Genomic DNA, 18,146 nt, shown 5'->3' with positions numbered 1-18,146 from the left:
GCACCTTAGTCTCCAGAGAGACAATTAATTTACAAGAAATAAGCCCTAAAAAACAAAACAAAACAAAACAAGATCACAGCTTTGAAAAGCTTATGAAGCAGTTTTATTCTCTCTTACAATGTCACTATAAGGAGGAATTTACTTAATATTAAGTGTCAATACCACAGTCTAAAGGCATTAATTCTTTGATTGTCATCCTTATTCACTGTCCAACTTTCAGATGCATAGAAAGCGGTGGAAAATACCTTGGTTTGGAACAGACACACTTTACACACTTTAGTCTTTAACATCCTTGCTCTTTTGTACTTTGGAGAGGTCTTTGACGCTATGTTTTCCCAATGCAACATTTTATTCCTTGACTGTTACTATCATATCATGAGTGTTTATACTCTGGACAAAAAGAAAATGAAATGATTGCCACATGCATATGGGACTCTGATGGCTTAGTGGTAAGGAATTAAGCTGCCAAGCCAGAGGTATACTGTTTGAATCCACCAGCTGCTCTGTGGGAGAATGATGGGCAATTTCTTCTTGTGCATGGATTAATTCAGACTCCACAATATACAACAACGAGAAGTAGATATAAATCTCACATTTATTATGGTTTTGTATTAACTTTTATACTAAGAGCATAGAGGATGAGATAATAGTTTCTTTTTACACTTGCAGTATTTATTATTCTTCCTGACAAGTAGTCTGTGCTTTATATATACATTAGATTAAATAATTGAAATGCTGTATATAGCTCAAAGCTCATCATTAGTTAATTAAATATCAATCTCCATTATTGCCCAGCTAAAACAGAGTTATAACTTTCATAGTTATTTTCTTTGTATTCTGTAAACTTTTTATAATATTATGAGTAATGATTAAGAACCTAGTTGATTTGACCCTGTAATAAAATCAGTTTACTGATTATCATAAAGAATCATATAGTAAGAAAATCTGTGCAGAAGACATTAAGATTTGGTAAAACCTTATACAAACATGTATATCTGTATGTGTGTATATGATAGTATAAATGTTGTAAATTGTTCATTTGCAAAATATACAAGTGTTTATCTTTCATTGGTGTTTGCCATTGAGTCAGAACTGACTCATAGCTGAGCCTCCAGTGAGTTTGCAGAGGCAGTAAATCACAAGGGAGGAGAGTGCCCATCTTTTTCCCAAGTAATGGTGCAACTGGTGGATTTAAACAACGGGCCTTTGCATTGGCAGTGCAACTCCTTACCAATTAGAAACCAGAGCTCCCTGTTTATTCTTTAGAGTACGTAATATTCTTAACCCCAATTATAAACCATACATGTATTCATAAAGATTGATTAAAAACAATAAACAAACATCAGAAGCAAACAAAAACAAAGGTCCAGAGGTTTGACTTCATTTCCCCTGGGCATAATATTTAGATGGTAGTTAAAAGAGCTAGATTAATCCAAGGATGAATTTTAAATTTCCTGAGTGTTTTTTTTTTCTTCTTTCTCTCTGCTGGAGGCAGAATAAACAGATAATCAGTTGAAACACTTATTAAATAGATTTAATAATAGGTCAGACTTGCTGTCAGACTTAATGAGAGAATGTTTATTTTCCTTTTGAAATCTACAGAACACAGATGTTGGATAGTAGATGTGTGGAGTATAACAACAGTGTGATTGGTTTGGACGGATCAGATTGCATAGAGGCCTGATTGTTTAACATTGTTCTGTCTGGTTTTACGGCCAAGTGGAATCCATAACACTGCATACAGAGACACAAATTGTGAAACTGTGAAAGTCTACTGTATTTATCTGTGTGATCATGAAGACCAATGTTGTTTTGTTTTTTTAAAAAAATTTTAGTTGGAGTGCTAGCAATCTCCTCCCCTGCAATTCACCGCCCCTGAAAACTCGCTGGAGGTTCAGCTATGGCTCAGTTCCGACTCTACCACACACAACAACAACAACAATATAATATACTTAGTTTAAATATTCAGTGGCATAGATACAGAAATTGTAATCTTTGTTTTGTTTTGTTTTTAAGGTTTGTAGACCCCCCAGCACATTTCTCTTGGAAAGAAAGTTACTACCGAGCCACCATGTCCCAGAGCACACAGACAAATGAGTTTCTAAGCCCTGAGGTTTTCCAGCACATCTGGGATTTTCTGGAACAGTAAGTATCAAGCAAGAAATATTTTAAATATGGTAAAAGGGAAATGTGAATGGTCAAAATATTGTTTACTAGGGCATCTTTCCTACACAAGGATTCTGTGTATCCTCTCCATATTCTTTTGATGCTTCCTGGGTCATTCAAGATTTTGCTCATTACCTGTCTCAGTATTGAGACAGTAATGTGAGACTTGAATTTGTTTTCCAGTTCTTTCTTTCAGCTTGAGAAATTGTGAGTGAGTTCTTCCCTTTTTATTCTCCAATTCCAGCTCTCTACACAATCAGTCTAATTAAGGCTGACAGCCAGTCAGATCTATTATTCAATTTATTTAATAAGTGTCTCAACTGGTCATCTGCTCAGTCCACTTCCAGCACACACAGAAATATTTTAAGAGTGCCGTATGATCAAGAGCCAATGGTAGTGAAGGAAAAGTGCAAGCTGTATTGAAAATACTGGCACAACATAAGGTTCAGCGAACTGATGGGTTACCAATTGATATGTTTCAGCTAACAGATTCAGCCTGGACATGCTCACTAATCTATTTCAGGAAATTTTTGGAGGACAGCTCTTTGGCCAACTGACTGGAAGAAATCCATATTTGTTTCCCTTCCCAAGAAAGGTGATCCAACAGAATGTGGAAATTATCAAACAATATCATTAATACCACATGCAAGCAAAACCCGGCTAAAGACCATTTAAAAAGAGTACATAGACAGAGAACTACCATAAATTCCAGCTGGATTTAGAAAAGGCTGTAGCACCAGGGATATCACTGCTGATGTCATGTCATGGAACCTGGCTAAAAGCAAAGAATACAGGAAGGATGTCTATTTGTACTTTATTGACTACACGAAGACATTGGACTGTGTGGATCATAACAAATTATGGCTAACATTGAGAAAATTGGGAATTCCAGAACACTTAATTATGCTCATGCAAAACCTATTTTTAGACCAAGAAGCTGTTGTGCAAATAGAGCAAGGGAACGTTACGTGGTTTAAAATAAGGCAGGGTTGTATCCTTTCTCCATACCTAGTCAAATCTGTGTGCTGAGCAAATCATTTGAGAAGCTACACTCATTGAAGAAGAATGTGGCATCAAGATTGGAAGAAGATTCATCAACAATGTGTGTTATGCAGATGGCACAGCCTTGCTTGCTGAAAGTGAGGAGAACTTGAAATACTTGCTGCAGAAGATTAAAAACTGCAGCCTTCAAGATGGATGCCAAGAAAGCAAAAATTCTCGTTACTGGATGGATAGACAACATCATGATAAATGGAGTAAAGATTGAAACTGTCAACTACTTCATCTCACTTAGATCCACAATCAATACACTTGATAACAACAGTCAAGATTAAGAGATATACTGTTTGGGGAGGTCTGTCTTCAATGACTTCTCCAAATCATTGAGGAGCAATGATGTAAATTTGAGGACTAAGGTATGCCTTATTCAGGTTATGGCCTTTTTAATCATTTGCTATGCATCTGAGAGATAAGTGATAAGGATAGCAGAAGAAGAATTGATGCCTTTGAACTGTTGAATTGAAGATGAGAGCACTGAATATCTTATGGACTGTCAAAAGAACAAGCAGTTATGTCTTGGAGAAGGTGTAACCAGGATGGTCATTGGAGACAAAGATGGTAACAATTTGTCTCATGTAATTTGGTCATGTTTCTAGGAGGGGCTTTTATTTGGAGAGGAACATCAGGCTTGGAAATATGGAGAGGTGGCAAAAGAGAGGAAGACCCTCAGCCAGATAGACTGACACAGTGATTGCAGCAAATATATCAGATTGTGAGGATGGCATAGGTTAGGACAGGGTTCAGATCTTTAATTCATAGAGTCACTGTGAATCCTACTCAACTTGATGGCCCCTAAAACCAACAACAAAGGCATGTTTCTAGAAACAATTTAAAAAAAAAAAACACAAACAAACCACAAAACACCTTAATGCTGGAAAAAGATAGTCCCCTTGATGGTATCTTCATATTGGAAAAATCCACAGATTCATTCAATTTCTAATATCACAGCATCATTCTTATTTCAAGGTGATCTAATTTTGGAATTTTTGGAAAACTGGTCAAATTGTTCAAGTTTTACTGCTAACTCAACGGCCATACCTCTCTGGACTGTTCTTGGAATTCACCAACTCTTCTATGGGAGAAATATGAACAATTTCCTCTTGTGCAATTTACAGCTTTAGTAACCCCATGAAGAGTCAACTATGACTTGATTCCTACTCAACCGTAACATGATCAATTGAAGAGTCATCATCATGAGTCAGAATTGATTTGATAGGAGTGAGTTTGGTTTTTGGATTAGAGGAGGACTCAGTCAAGTTGTCATTGTTCCAGTAGCATTGTTGAACCAGAGTAATTATTCCCCAAATAACTCTCTGATAATCAAAATAACATTTCTTTGATTTTAATGCTCATATGTACTGCTAAAAGGAAACCTGGAAGTGCAATAATTAAGCAATCAACGACTAACTAAAGTATTACCAGTTCAAGAAAGGCTAGAAGTGTCTTTAAGATTGCAACCGAGAAAATCCAATTCTACGCTGTCACAAAAAGAGTCAATATGAGCTGGGCATCTACTTGACAGCACATAGTAACAAAAACATCATTTACTATTACAATGTAAACATCTCCTGAAATGGCACAATACTCAATTTATTGCTCATTTATCACTTGCTATGAAATGGATGATTATCAATTTTTCTAAGAGCAGATTTGAATGAATAAGTAAATTGTGAAGAGTATTAAGGTAATGAGGCTACCAAGGATAGGGTATAAAAGACTCTATTTCTTTTACATATCTTCTATCCTTGCCTATGACCCATCAGGGAGCCTTTGTGACCTACCAACCCAAAGGCAGGTGGTTCGACTGCACCAGCTGCTCTATGTGAGAAAGATGTGCAGTCTCCATCTGTGCAGCGTAAAGGCTCTGGAAACCGGTGGGAAGGTCAGCTATGAGTGGATTCTGGCTTGAGAGCAATGAGTTGAGCTGATGATTTTTTTTTTCTTTGAAAGAGCATTAATTATGATTCATCTTTTTAAAACGGAGCTGCCTGAGAGCATATATCTCGTTAATGGTTGAGCAAATTTCTTACTAAAAAAAAAAAATACATCTTGCCAGCTTTGAAACAGAGAAAGCTCAATATACCTAATTGATTGACTGTTTTTTATTTCCGTTCCACATTTAACACACCCTTTTTACCTTGCATTTTAGGCCTATATGTTCAGTTCAGCCCATAGACCTGAACTTTGTGGATGAACCATCTGAACATGGTACAACGAACAAGATTGAGATTAGCATGGACTGTATACGCATGCAGGACTCAGATCTGAGTGACCCCATGTGGGTGAGTGGTATGCACATGTCCCTTTATTCTATGCACCAAGGAATTTCTATTTATGCTAATATTGGCGTTTTTAGTGGCGTGAAAAGAAAAGACCATTGAAAGAATTATTCATGTGGTGAACTGAGGAAGATTAGGATGAGTTCCTGAATTCTGCATTGGTCTCAATTCTCCATAAGATATAAATGTGTAATATTTGCAGAGGGTGATTGGAAATGGTTTCCTCATCTCCATACAGATTTAGAAAGGCTAAAAAGTTTTCACAGATAGTTGGATACAGAGCAAAAGAATTGAGATCTGATTTTTTCTCCAAAGCATTTTGTAATAGAGCAAACTTCTTCTGTGCTGAATCTATTGTATAATGAAGGAGAAGGAAGTAAAGTTTACTTGTGTAAGCAAACATTTAAGTATCTATTAGTGTGTAAGAAGAAAGATGAATGATAAAGCAGAAATTCTTGATGTCTTACTAGTGAAACACATTAATGATTTAATACCTCTGTTTCTCATCTATAAAATAGTAAGATCTTAAAGGTGCCACACACCTATCAGGAAAGCGTTTAATGGGTTAATAAAGGCAAAATGTTTTTCTGAGGCTTTGAGGTGAAATTTTTTACATTGTACATTTCATAGTAATGTGGTGTATTTATGTTAGTTTGTTTTATTTTAATAATTTACTTTCCATCTAAAGGGTTTTTTCTGCTAAAACTTATGGAAAGTTAAAAATAATTAGAAAACAGGGAGGTAATATCGTAACTACTCATGTGGCTATGTTTTAGAAAATTTCTTATTTTTCTTGTCTCATGGAAGAGTTTACTAGAATTTTCATTGTACCTTGTCTGCTGTAGGGTACATCTGTTAGTGTCAGCATAAGGTGAGATGAAATAAGAAGAAACAATCAAATCTAGAAAGTTGTAATTTTACGAATGCAGTAGTGTTTTGTAATTAAATTTATCCATACACACACACACACACACACACACACACACACATATGTATTTTCTATCAGAGACCTCTCCAAAGTACTGAAGAGCAACGATGTCAGTCTGGAGACTAAGGTGTGCCTGATCCAGGCCATAATCTTTGCAATTACTTGCTATGCATCAGAAAGCTGGACAATGACTAAGGATGATAGAAGGAGAATTGATGCCTTTGAGCTGTGGTGCTGGAGAAGAGTGCTCTTATGATACTAAAAAGCTTTCAGTGTAGCTTCCAAACTGTGAGATTATGAAGAAAGGCCTAGAAGTCTACTTTGCCAAAAACAAGTGAAGAAAACACAATAGTTAAATCTCTGTGATCATAGACATAGCAAAGAATTGGGCATTGTTTTCTTCTATATTTTATCCCTTCAGTCCACAGCTGCTCAGCAGTAACTAACAAGAAATAACAAGCCAACTTTTCTTTTTATGTTTCTCTGTTGTGATTTTTTTAACTCATAAAAGTTGACCTGAAGTTATAAACTGAAAATGAAGAATCATATGCCTCTTTCAATTATAATTTCTATTATTATCCCCTTTTTCCATATCAGAGCTTTGGTTTTTTTAATAGAGTATGTTATTTCTTATTTATCTCCTTTTTAAAATATATTCTTACTTCTAATACTATTCTTGCCCTTTCCTCCTCTGTAACAGTTCCCTCAGTATGCAATTTGTACTACCATTTCTGGGAATTCTTTTTGCGTTAGTGTTCCTCTCCAATCTGATTTAGAGATTATTCCTCTTAACAACTCTGACATGTTTTTTGTCATGTTACTTATTACACATTATTAATAGTTACTTGTTTACTTCTCTGTCTCTAAAGAGAGCAAGGAATGTAAGATCTTATGTCCAGGGTTTATTACAGTGTTATACTCATGAAAATGATAATTGTGATCTAAATATCTTTTCTAAGATTTCTATTAAAAAGTCTTTTTTACTGAGTACGATGGGGATTAATTTGATAAAATATAACATAGAGGAATGCTTGTACTAATTAATTGTGTATTGTATTGTTTAATTTTGTTCTTTTTATTGTTATCTCATACTGCTTGGACGTAACCTAGATATACCATTGTAAAACATAAATCTATTTTGATACTCTTTTCTTTTTTTAGTTACTAATATTAATGAAAGTTTACAGAAACTTTGGATTTCCGTTCCTTCATTGTTGCACTTTTCTCCCTGCCCAACCTCCCCCCTGAGATAGCTCTTTTATTTGAAAAGTAAAAGAAAAATTCTTTCATTGTTATACAATCCCTCCCCCTGACGTCCGCTCCACTATATTTTGATACTTTTACAAAGCAACTAAAAAAAACTTTGAGGAAGAACTTGTAGACAATCTGAATAACAACCAAATAAGTTAGGAAGTGTTGTTAGAAGAAAGTAAAAATGGTGGAGGGGAGATTGTTGAGAAGACACAGAGGTGTGACTATTTTGACCATAGATATTTTGTCCAACTAAGGATGATACTATTTTTATAGATGCTGTTGTTGTTGTAGTTGGTGGTTATCATGTCAATTTCACCTCATAGCGACCTTATAGAACAAAAACATTGTCAAGTCCTGTGCCATCCTCAGAAGGGTGGTTATGTTTCAACCCATTTTTGTAGCTACTATTTCACTCCATCTCATTGAGGTCTATTTTTCTCTGACCCTCTACTTTATCAAACACAATGGTCTCTCCTTTTTAAATTTAATTTTTTTTTCCTTACTTTTTGTGTGTGTACTATCAAATCCGATCTGACTGGTAAAGGAGGAGATTGCCCCTCCTCCAGCAAAGTCTCTGATAGGACACTGGTCTCTCTTAATAATATGTCCAAAGATATAAGATAAAATATTGTCAGCCCTTGCTTCTAAGGGACATTTTTACAGTGTTTCCTCTAAGACAAATTTGTTTGTTCTCATAGATGTCCATGATGTATTTGATATTCTTAATTAACACCATTTTATAAGTGAGTCAGTTCTTCTTTGGTCTTCCTTACTATTTGTCCAGTTTTCACATACAAAAAAGATAATTGAAAATGCCATTGCTTTGTTCTGGTGAACTATAGTCCTCAAACTGACAACTTTTTGATTTTAGATCAATTTTAGATCATTATTATTTAAGAAAACACAATGATAAGAAAACTATCCAAACTTTTCCTCCTAAGTATCAGATATCAGTTGTGCGTATGTGTGAATAAAATATTATTGTAATCTGAAATTATAAAAACTAATAGGATGTTTCTCATAGAAGGGACTGAGAAAAAAATTTCAAGTGACAAGTTGCATTATGAATCCATTGAAGCAACACAAGAAGATCAAAGGTATACACAGAGTTATAAGACTGAAATACTGAGTTGATGTTCAGACATTTCAGAAGGTAGCAAATGGACAAGAACCAAGTACTAAAGGAAGAAGTTCAAGCTACACTGAAGGCAGATGGAATACCAATTAAGAGGTTCAGCAAACATGCAAGAACAGCAGTACTTATTTATCTTTGCTTAGGATTTGAAAGACAACTATTCAGCCAATTGACAATCAGAAATCCATGTTTGTGCCCTTTAATGGTTAAGGGTCTCTGTCACCTTGGTGAGGCCATGATTCTCAGTGGAAATGGATGGCATGCCTTGTAGAGCAAATGAATACCAAGAAGATGACTCTTAATAAGACAAAGTGAAATATATACTGCAACTGTGGACCTGAATAAACATGGCAATGATTGTGAGGATAGCAGACAGGGGACCAGATATTTCCTTCCATTGTACGTGAAGGTGTTATGACATTGAACTGAACTGATGAAGTGTAACAATTTTTATTTTTCTGTGTATAGCTTAATATCAAATGGTTCCTAAACCCAGCACATAAATTACCTTTCTATTACATATCATATTTTTTTAAAAGGTTGGGCTCTCAGCCAACATTCTCTCACTTTGCAAAGAAATATGAATCTGTGGACATGGCAAGACATGTCTGATTATTAAAGACAGATCTTGACATTGAAGAATTCATCATATTTTTATTGACGTTTGATACAGCCCTCACCTTAATAACTAGTTAGGAAATAGAATCACAGTGTTTGCTCTGATACATAACAAAGGAATTTGAATTGCACAGAATGTGTGTGTCTGTTCCATTGAAATGATTTTATTACCTTTAGAAAAAGAAACTGCACTGAGTAAACATTGTTAAACAGAATCTCTCCAAAAGGTCTCATATTTTAGCCTATATTCCCGATATGTTATGACTGTGTTATATCTTGATTTTGTCATCTAATATGTTGTATTATATCAGTTTGCATTATTTATAACCTCTGTGAGTATGGGTCCCATATTTTCTAGAGGTGGAAAATTGTGGGGTTTTAAAAATAGATTTAACTTCTTGTTTTAGCTTTCGTTGAACTGGCGTACAATATCTCCCTACACAACAGAATAAAATATTGCAGCATACCATTTGATATAAGCAGTTCCATACATAACAGAACAAAGCACTGTTGTTGTCATTGTTGATTGCCGTAAAGTCGAACACAACTCATAGTGACTCTATAAACAAAGGTTCTGAAGCCTTTGTAACACTATCATCATTTATCAAAGTTCATAGAGTTTCCAGAGGCATGCTGTTTAGGAATTGGATGCCACACCTGCTTCCAAAGCATTACCTGATCTTGTACTAACTATCCCCGTGATTGGGTTGTGATGCATATGATTTTCATGCGTACATGTTCTCCCAGATTGATGGATGCTTTCTACCAAAAGCCCGCAATTTGAACTTACAAAAAGAGAAAAGTGAATAGTATCCTTTAAGATTTATATCCTTAGAGACCTCGTGAGGTTGCCATGGTAGGCAGTGTGGTGTTGTTTTTAAATTTAACCTTTACTCTTACATTTGTTTATTACTTATATTTTAAAAGAAGGGTTTCTATCTCTTAAGTGGAACTGGGTTGTTCCTAGGAAGTTTATCAGTAATTAGGTAAACCATTCACTTTTGTGTATTCTTACTGTATCAACAATCTTTATGAAGATCTTATTCTACTTAGTAGTCTATGCCAGGAAATTTGGAGCCAACTGATTGGAAGAGGTTCATATTGTTCCCATTCCCAAGAAGGGTGATCCAACTGAATGTTGAAACTCTCAAACAATATCATTAATATCACATGCAAGCAAAATTCTGCTGAAGATTATTAAAAAACATATAGAACAGTACATAGATAGAGGACTTCCAGAAGTTCAAACAGGATTTAGAAGAGGCCACAGTACCAGGGATATCATTGCTGATGTCAGATGGATCCTGGCTGAAAGTAAAGAGTGCCACAATAATGTCTATTTATTCTTTATTAATTATACAAAGGCATTTGTCTTTGTAGATCATAACAGAGTTATGGCTAGTGCTGAGAATAATTGGAATCCCAGACCACTTGCTTCTGCCCATGTGAGACATAGACCTAGACCTGGAGGCTGCTGTGAGAACAGACCAATGGAACCACTACGTGGTTTGGAGTTAAGAAGGGAGTACGTCAGGGTTGTATTTTCTCTCCATACCTGTTCAGTCTGTGCACTGAGCAAATTATTCAACACATTGGACTCTATGAGGAAGAATGTGGCTTTGGGATTGGAGGGAGACTCATCAATAGTCAGTGTTATGCTGCTAACACAACTTTGCTTACTGAGAGTGAAGAGCACTTGAAGCACTTTTTACCAAAGATCAAAGATTACAGCCTTTAATATGAATTGCATCTCAATATCAAGAAAACAAAGATTCTTAACACCAGACCAATAGGAAACATTGTGTTAGATGAAGAAAATACGGAATTTGTCAACAACTTCCTCTTACTTGGATCCACAGTTAACACCCTTGGTAACAACAGTCAGGAAATCAGGAAATGTATTGCACTTGGAAAGTCTGCAGTTAGGGACCACTCCAAATTATTGAAGAGTAATGATGTCAGTTTGAGGACTAAGGTGTGTCTGATTCAGGTCATGGTCTTTCCAACCACTTGCTATACATCTGGGAGCTGAACAATGAATAATGATGAGAGAGGAAGAATTGATACTTTTGAGCTATGGTGTTGGAGAAGAGCACTGAATGTCCTGTAGACTGCCAAAAGAGCAAACAGCTATGGCTTAAAGAGGGTGCAGCCAGAGTGTTCTTTGTAGGTAAAGATGATGAGATGTTATTTCACATACTTTGGGTGTGTTGCATTCCTTAAAGAAGATCATGATATTCAGAAAGGTTGGCGAAGGAGAAGAAGACTCTTGGGCTAGTGTATCAGGAAGTGTGAGGTTGACACAGGATAGAACAGGTTTATATCTTTTATTCATAGGGTTGCTATCAGTTGTATTCAACTCAATGGCACCTAACAATCAAAGCAACAGCAACAACTCCTCTTTATTAAAGCAACAATTCCAAGTGAGAATTATCTAGGTAATGTGTTTGTGTTAGACTTAGACCAGAGAAAAGATCTCTAGAAGCAGAGGCAGTTGAGGATGTAACTGCTACCCAAAACATTGGTAAATCAGACCTACTCAGAAGGAAAGACCTGTCCGTAAGCTTCTGTAAAGATCCCAAGCTGGATCACTGAGTTGGAATTGACTCAACAACACCCAGCAGCAGAGCACAGAATGTAGAGTATGCCCTTCACTGTCGATAGTCCAGTATTCATAGCACCTTTTGAACATATGTACTGATACAGCAAAAGTACACATTGCTTCCTTGCTGTAGTAAATCTAATATATTTGAATGTAATAAATTTAATGTATAAATTGTATATCCTAAAGAGCAGAGATGGTACAATGATTAAAGAATATGACTACTAACCAAAAGTTGAGCAGTTTCATAGAACCAAGTGCTCCAGGGGAGAGAGATGTGGCCGACTGCTTCCTAAGAATTTCCAGCCTTGAAAACCCTATGGGGCAAGGCCACTATGAGTCAGGATCAACGAAATAGGCTTAACTGTGTCTTGGTGACAGAGGTGAACAAGCCAATCTCCAGCCTCAATAAGACATGGCAGGAATGACAGGTGTGTACACAATAGTTGATAGTATCTATTAAGAGGTAGGCTTATTTTTTTTTAAAGACACATTTTAAAAAAGAAGAAATTTTACTTGAGTATGGCTGCCAATACTTTAAAGAGGTGATTTTTTTAACTTATACCTTGAAATGTGAGTTTAACTTAAGAGCAAAAAGTAGTACAAACTTGGATAACTGGTATAAAAAATTATTTTAGATATATGATGTGAAGCTCAGAAGTTCTAAGACATGAAACTTAAAAATTTGACTGAAGTGGAATTATGTAGAAAAATTAGATTTTATGGTCTAAATTTATCTTGTGACACATGGCAAAGGGCTGGTGACCTAGTCCACTGAGAGCTGTACTGCTGGTTCAAAGGGCACGCTTCTCTGATGGCTGAGGTCTACTAGGGGCTGAGAGAGAAAGAGTGGAAATTCCTTCCTATGCAACTGACAACCTCAGAAGCCTGATGGAGGATTATCTAGTTGGCTCTGACTTCATGAGAATAAGGTGAGTTAGTGGAGTTGATATATTAAAACCACAGTAAAAGCATGTTGCTTTCAAGTGAACTCTGACTCAGGCAGTCAACACCCATGTGTTCTTACAAACTAGACCCCAAACTCCATTGAGTTTTCTTAGCTATCATCTTTTGGGAACAAATTACTAAGACAATGGACTGTCAGCTATGAGCCACTTCTAACAGTGAGAATGCATGCATAAGTGAAGTCTCCATTTAGGGCCACTTGTAGGAGAGTATTTTCTCTTTCTCCATGAGTTCTTGTGAAAGGTCCTTGTCTCTTCAGCTTCTGCTTCTTGGCTCCTTAGAGATCACCAGGGCTTGGTATCTATCTTCCCCCATCTCTGCTTGCTAAAATAAATCAAACTCACTGCCATCGAGTCAGTTCTGACTCTTAGTGACCCTGTGAAATGTCTACAATAGTACTTCCCTATCAGATTCCCATGGTTATATCTCTACAAAGGCAAACTGCCGCATCTTTGTCCCATGGAGGGACTGGAAGGTGCAAAGCACTGAGCTTTGAGTGAACAGCCCAGTACTTAATCCACTGTGGCACCCAGGCTTCTTCTAGCTTGTGTTTAATATCTCTTTAAGTCTTAAAAGAGATTAACTCAAAACCCAACCTATACTAATCCTGTTTCCTGACATGACAAAAGCAACACATTTCCAAATGGGATTATAGCCATAGGCATAGGGGTTACTATTTACAGCACATATTTTGGGGAGACAGAATTCAATACATAAAAACTAACTCTTAGGAAGTTACTGAAAACCAGTCATTTTAATTACGACTGGTGTGGAGTGTAAATTAATCCATGAAAAGTGCATACTCTAGTTAATTTTATTTTAAAGGCACTTATTCTTTGGCTTGTCCATTCCCATAACTTACCCCCCAAAACTATTAAAATAAAACAAGTCACACATAAAAAGACACACACATAGGGACAAAGGCATCATTGCAGCATTGTTTACAATAACCAAAAATAATAGGTTAAACTCTGTACCTTGATGTTTAAACTCAGATAAGAAGGCGATAACAGTTTAAAGCAAGTCTATAGATATTATATGTGGCATATTTTCTCTCAGGGACCTCAAGTTGTTGTTGTTTTTGTTGTTGTTGTTGTTGTTATGTGCCGTCGAGTCGTTTGCGACTCATAGCGACCCTATGTACAACAGCCCTAAACCCTGCTCTATCCTGTGCCAATCTCATTGCCTCTGACACACCCATCCCGATTACCCCAGTCACTGAATCAATCCACCTCATAGAGGGCCTTCCCCTCCTGCGCTGTCCCTCCACCCTCCCAAGCATGATGTCCCTCTCCAAGGTCCTGTCTCTCCTTACAACACATCCAAAGTATGTCATACGAAGCCCAAGAATCCTTGCCTCCAAGGAGTAGCCTGGTTTAACTCTCTCTAGGATGAATCTAGGAGAAACCTAAAAGTACGTGATGAATTATCATTAGAATTTTTGTCACTTGTCTGTTTTTGCTGTTACTTATAACAACTCTCTGAAATAGAGAAATATATATTGTAGTTATGTGCTGTCAAGTTGAATTAAGGCTCTTTGCAACCCCGATGCTAGGGAGTTGTTTGTTGTTGTTATTGTTGTTGTGTACCATGGTGTTGGAATCAAATCATAGCTGACCCTCCAATTCAGAGCAGAGATTCTGGCAGGTTTTCAGCACAATTTAATTACACAGGAGGAGATTGCCCATCTTTCCTCCACAGAGCAGCTGGCGGATTAAAACTTTGTGCCTTTGGGATTGCAACACAGCCTCTTAGCACTAGGCCATTTTATAGAGTAGAACTGCCCAGGAGGATTTTCTTGGCTGGAGTTTGTGTGGGAAGAGCCCTGGTGGCCCAAGGCAGATGCTAACCAGAGGCTGGGTCTTTCTCTGTGGAGTAGCTGAATGAGTGCTAACTGCCAACTCTTCAGTTAATAGTTAACTGTTGTTGTTACTGTTGTAGCGAGAGACTTTTCAGTATATAATAACCCACTGCTATCCAGTGGTTTCCGATTTATGGGAACCTTTCATCAGGTTGTTAGTATTTACAGGAGGAGACTACCCAGTTTTCTCTGAGCAAGCAGTTTCTGGATTCAAACCACTGACACTTCAGTTATGCATCACGTAACAAGCTGTGCCATCAGGGTTCCTAAATATAGTAGTTTGTATAATAAATATGTTGTTGTTGTTGTTATTGTTAAGTGCTGTTGAATCCAATACTATTCATAGTTGCCCTGTGAACAGATCTGAACCTTGTCCTATCCTGTGCCATCCTCACACTTCCTAACACGCCACAGCCCATTGCAGCCATCACCATGACAATCTGCCAGGTCAAGGGGATTCCTTCCCTTCACCAACCCTCCACTTTCCCCAGCGTCATGTCCTTCTCTAGGGAATATTCCTTCCTATCAACATTCCCATATAGTATGTAAGACAAAGACTCATTATTCTTTCCTCTAAAGAGCACTCTGGCTGCACCCTGTCCAAGACTTATTTGTTTGTTCTTTTGGCTATCCATGGTATATTCATTATTCTTCTCCAAGACCACAGCTCAAAAGCTTCAAATCTTCTCTCATTCCTATTCATTGTCCATCTCTCAGATGCATAGCAAGTGATTGGAAAGACCATGGCCTGAATCAGATACACCTTAGTCCTCAAACTGACATCATTACTCCTCAATAATCTGAAGAAGTCCCTAACAGCAGTCTTTCCCACTAGAATATGTCTCCTATTTCCTGACTTCTGGTACAAAGGGTGTTAATTGTTGATCAAAGTAAGATGATGAAGTTGTAGACAATTTCAGTTTCTTCTCCATCCATCATGAGTTGCCTACCAGAAAATAAATTGCTCTTATTATAAAAATAAGGCATATTAATTTAAAAAGTAATTATTAAAAGAATAGGTACAATCTCCACATGATAATTTTGAATATTTTAGTCTGTTTCTCCTATAATAAATTTTATATAATAACTATGGAATCATTTCACAAATACATTTTGTAATCTATCATTGCACCTTCATTCTGTGTCATTATTGTTATGTGCTGTCAAGTCAACTATAATTTATCAACCTTATAAACCATGGCTCTGAATCTTGTTCTATCTCAAACCAAACTCACCATCTCTGACATACCTGATTCCTTGCTATAGTCATTGTCACCCTCCGCCTTTCTAAACATGGTGTTCTTCTCCAAGGGCTGGTCCCTCCTGATGCCAAAGATGAGATAGATTTTCAGAATTCTTGTCTCTAAGGAGCAGCCTGGTTTCACCCTCTCCAGGATAGACATGTTTGTTCTCTTGGTGGTCTATGGTATGTTCAATACTCTTCTCCAGCACCACAACTCAAAGGCATGGGTTCTTCTTCTGTCTTCCTTAGTCATTGTCCAGCTCTCAGACACATAACAAGCAATTGAGAGGACCATGGCTTTTAGCAAATGCACTTTAGTCTCTAGACTGACATCATTGCTCTATAGAACTCTGAAGAGATCCCTGACAGTAGATTTTCCAATAAAACTCATCTTTTCAGTTCCTGACTGCTAGTGCCAAGAATGTTGATTATGGATCTGAGCAAGATGAAATTGTTACTGTCAATCATTTCTCCATCTATCAAGATGCTGCCTATTTGTCTGGTGGTGAGGATTTTTGTTTTCTTGATGTTGAGATGTAATACATATTGAAGGCTACAGTCTTTGACCTTCTGCAGCAAATGCTTCAAGTCTTCTTCAGTTTCAGCCAACAAAGCTGTATTATCTGCATAACACAGCAGGTTTTCATTCTCAAAACACCTTCAATCTTCTAGTTGCTGTATCACATTCCCTAGATGCATCCTAATTTATTTACCTATTCCTTTATTTATAGAATATTTGCTTAAAGAATCATCTCATGAGAGACACTTGAAGTATAATGAATAGATAAACTTGTATGAATATCAATGTTGTTGAAACTAACACGTTTATTGTCATGACTATTTTTTTCCAATCTATTTTTAATTTTCCAACCTGTGTAATAGTATCTACAAACTTGAAAATAATTTTTCTCTCTCTTTTTTTTTTAAAGTCAGTATGTTTATGTGCCTGGAGAAATTTCTAGTCATTTGCACAACCAAATGAAATATTGCTGTTAATGGTGTCTCTGTGTTGTCAGCCTCCAAATTAGGGTGACTCTGTGTACAATTGAATTGAATCTTTGCATCATTGCCATTTTCAGGTGGGGATCACGTCACTTTGCTTCTGAGGGGTTTTCACTGGATGACGTTTGGAAGCACGCTGTCAGGCCTTTTTTCCCTTAGTCTATCTTACTCTGAAGACTTTGCTGAAACCTGTTCAACATCTTACCAACATAACAGCCTCCACTGATAGACAGGTAACGAGGGTGCCTGAGGTGACTCCACCAGAAATTGAACCTTGCTCTCAGTTTCTTCTGGTGAACTTTTTTATTGTCATCTGTAGAAAGGATGGTAATATTAACTGGAAATGAGTAGGATATCCTAAAATATTTAGGAGTAGAGTGGGAAGACCCTCTTGGGCTGCGAACAGTATGGGACAAGAAGTAGTGTGGAAGGGATAGATTAAAGTTTGTCCTAGCATAGCAGTGATGGTGAAGATAGGACTGAACCGCATTTCTTTTCTGTTGTGCATAGTTCACTGATTCAGAACAAAGTACTTGGCACTTAACAATAAAGTTTGTTCCTAAATGTCCCCTTCATTAATTCTGTACTTGGGACTAGACAGGTAATGTGCTCTTTTTCTTTCTAGTTCTGCTTTCCCCTTACCTTTTTTGTACTTTTGGTACTATTACCCCTAAAATAAAGCTACTAAAACCCCATAGGATACGGTTCTGTCCTGATACATGTGATCTTGTCATGAGTGGAGTCACCCAGATGGTGGCTGCTTAGGAGTCCTTGGGTGGGACAGAAGACAAATGACCTCAGCTGCTAACTGAAAAGGTAACATTTTAGTCCATCTATAGCTACCTCTGAAGAAATGACTAGTCATCTCCTTCTGAAATATTAGCCATTGAAACCGTAGGGAGTACAGTTTTACTGTGGCACAGATGGGCTCACTACTACTCACAATGGGCTTGATGTAAGTGCTGTTACTTTTCTCATTTTTGTTGTTCCTTTATACCACCATGTCAGAACCGATTCACAGCTGATCCTTCAG

At 36.9% G+C, this 18,146-nt stretch overlaps 1 protein-coding gene across 2 annotated transcripts in view; it reads left to right on the top strand.

The window, feature by feature from the left end:
- The window catches only part of TP63 (tumor protein p63), a 329,984-nt gene that overhangs the window by 143,104 nt on the left and 168,734 nt on the right, over positions 1-18,146 (top strand). For both annotated transcript variants that reach the window (XM_006897063.1, XM_006897065.1), the window contains exons 2-3: positions 2,017-2,145; positions 5,375-5,507. In XM_006897063.1, the coding sequence (XP_006897125.1) occupies positions 2,017-2,145; positions 5,375-5,507 (262 nt within the window). The remainder of the gene's footprint in view (positions 1-2,016; positions 2,146-5,374; positions 5,508-18,146) is intronic.

Source organism: Elephantulus edwardii, unplaced genomic scaffold, assembly GCF_000299155.1.
Source record: "Elephantulus edwardii isolate Elephantulus edwardi_28Jun2011 unplaced genomic scaffold, EleEdw1.0 scaffold00199, whole genome shotgun sequence".
NCBI lineage: Eukaryota > Metazoa > Chordata > Mammalia > Macroscelidea > Macroscelididae > Elephantulus > Elephantulus edwardii.
Note: the sequence above shows the minus strand (reverse complement) of the source record. Positions and strands in the feature narration are given on the sequence as shown.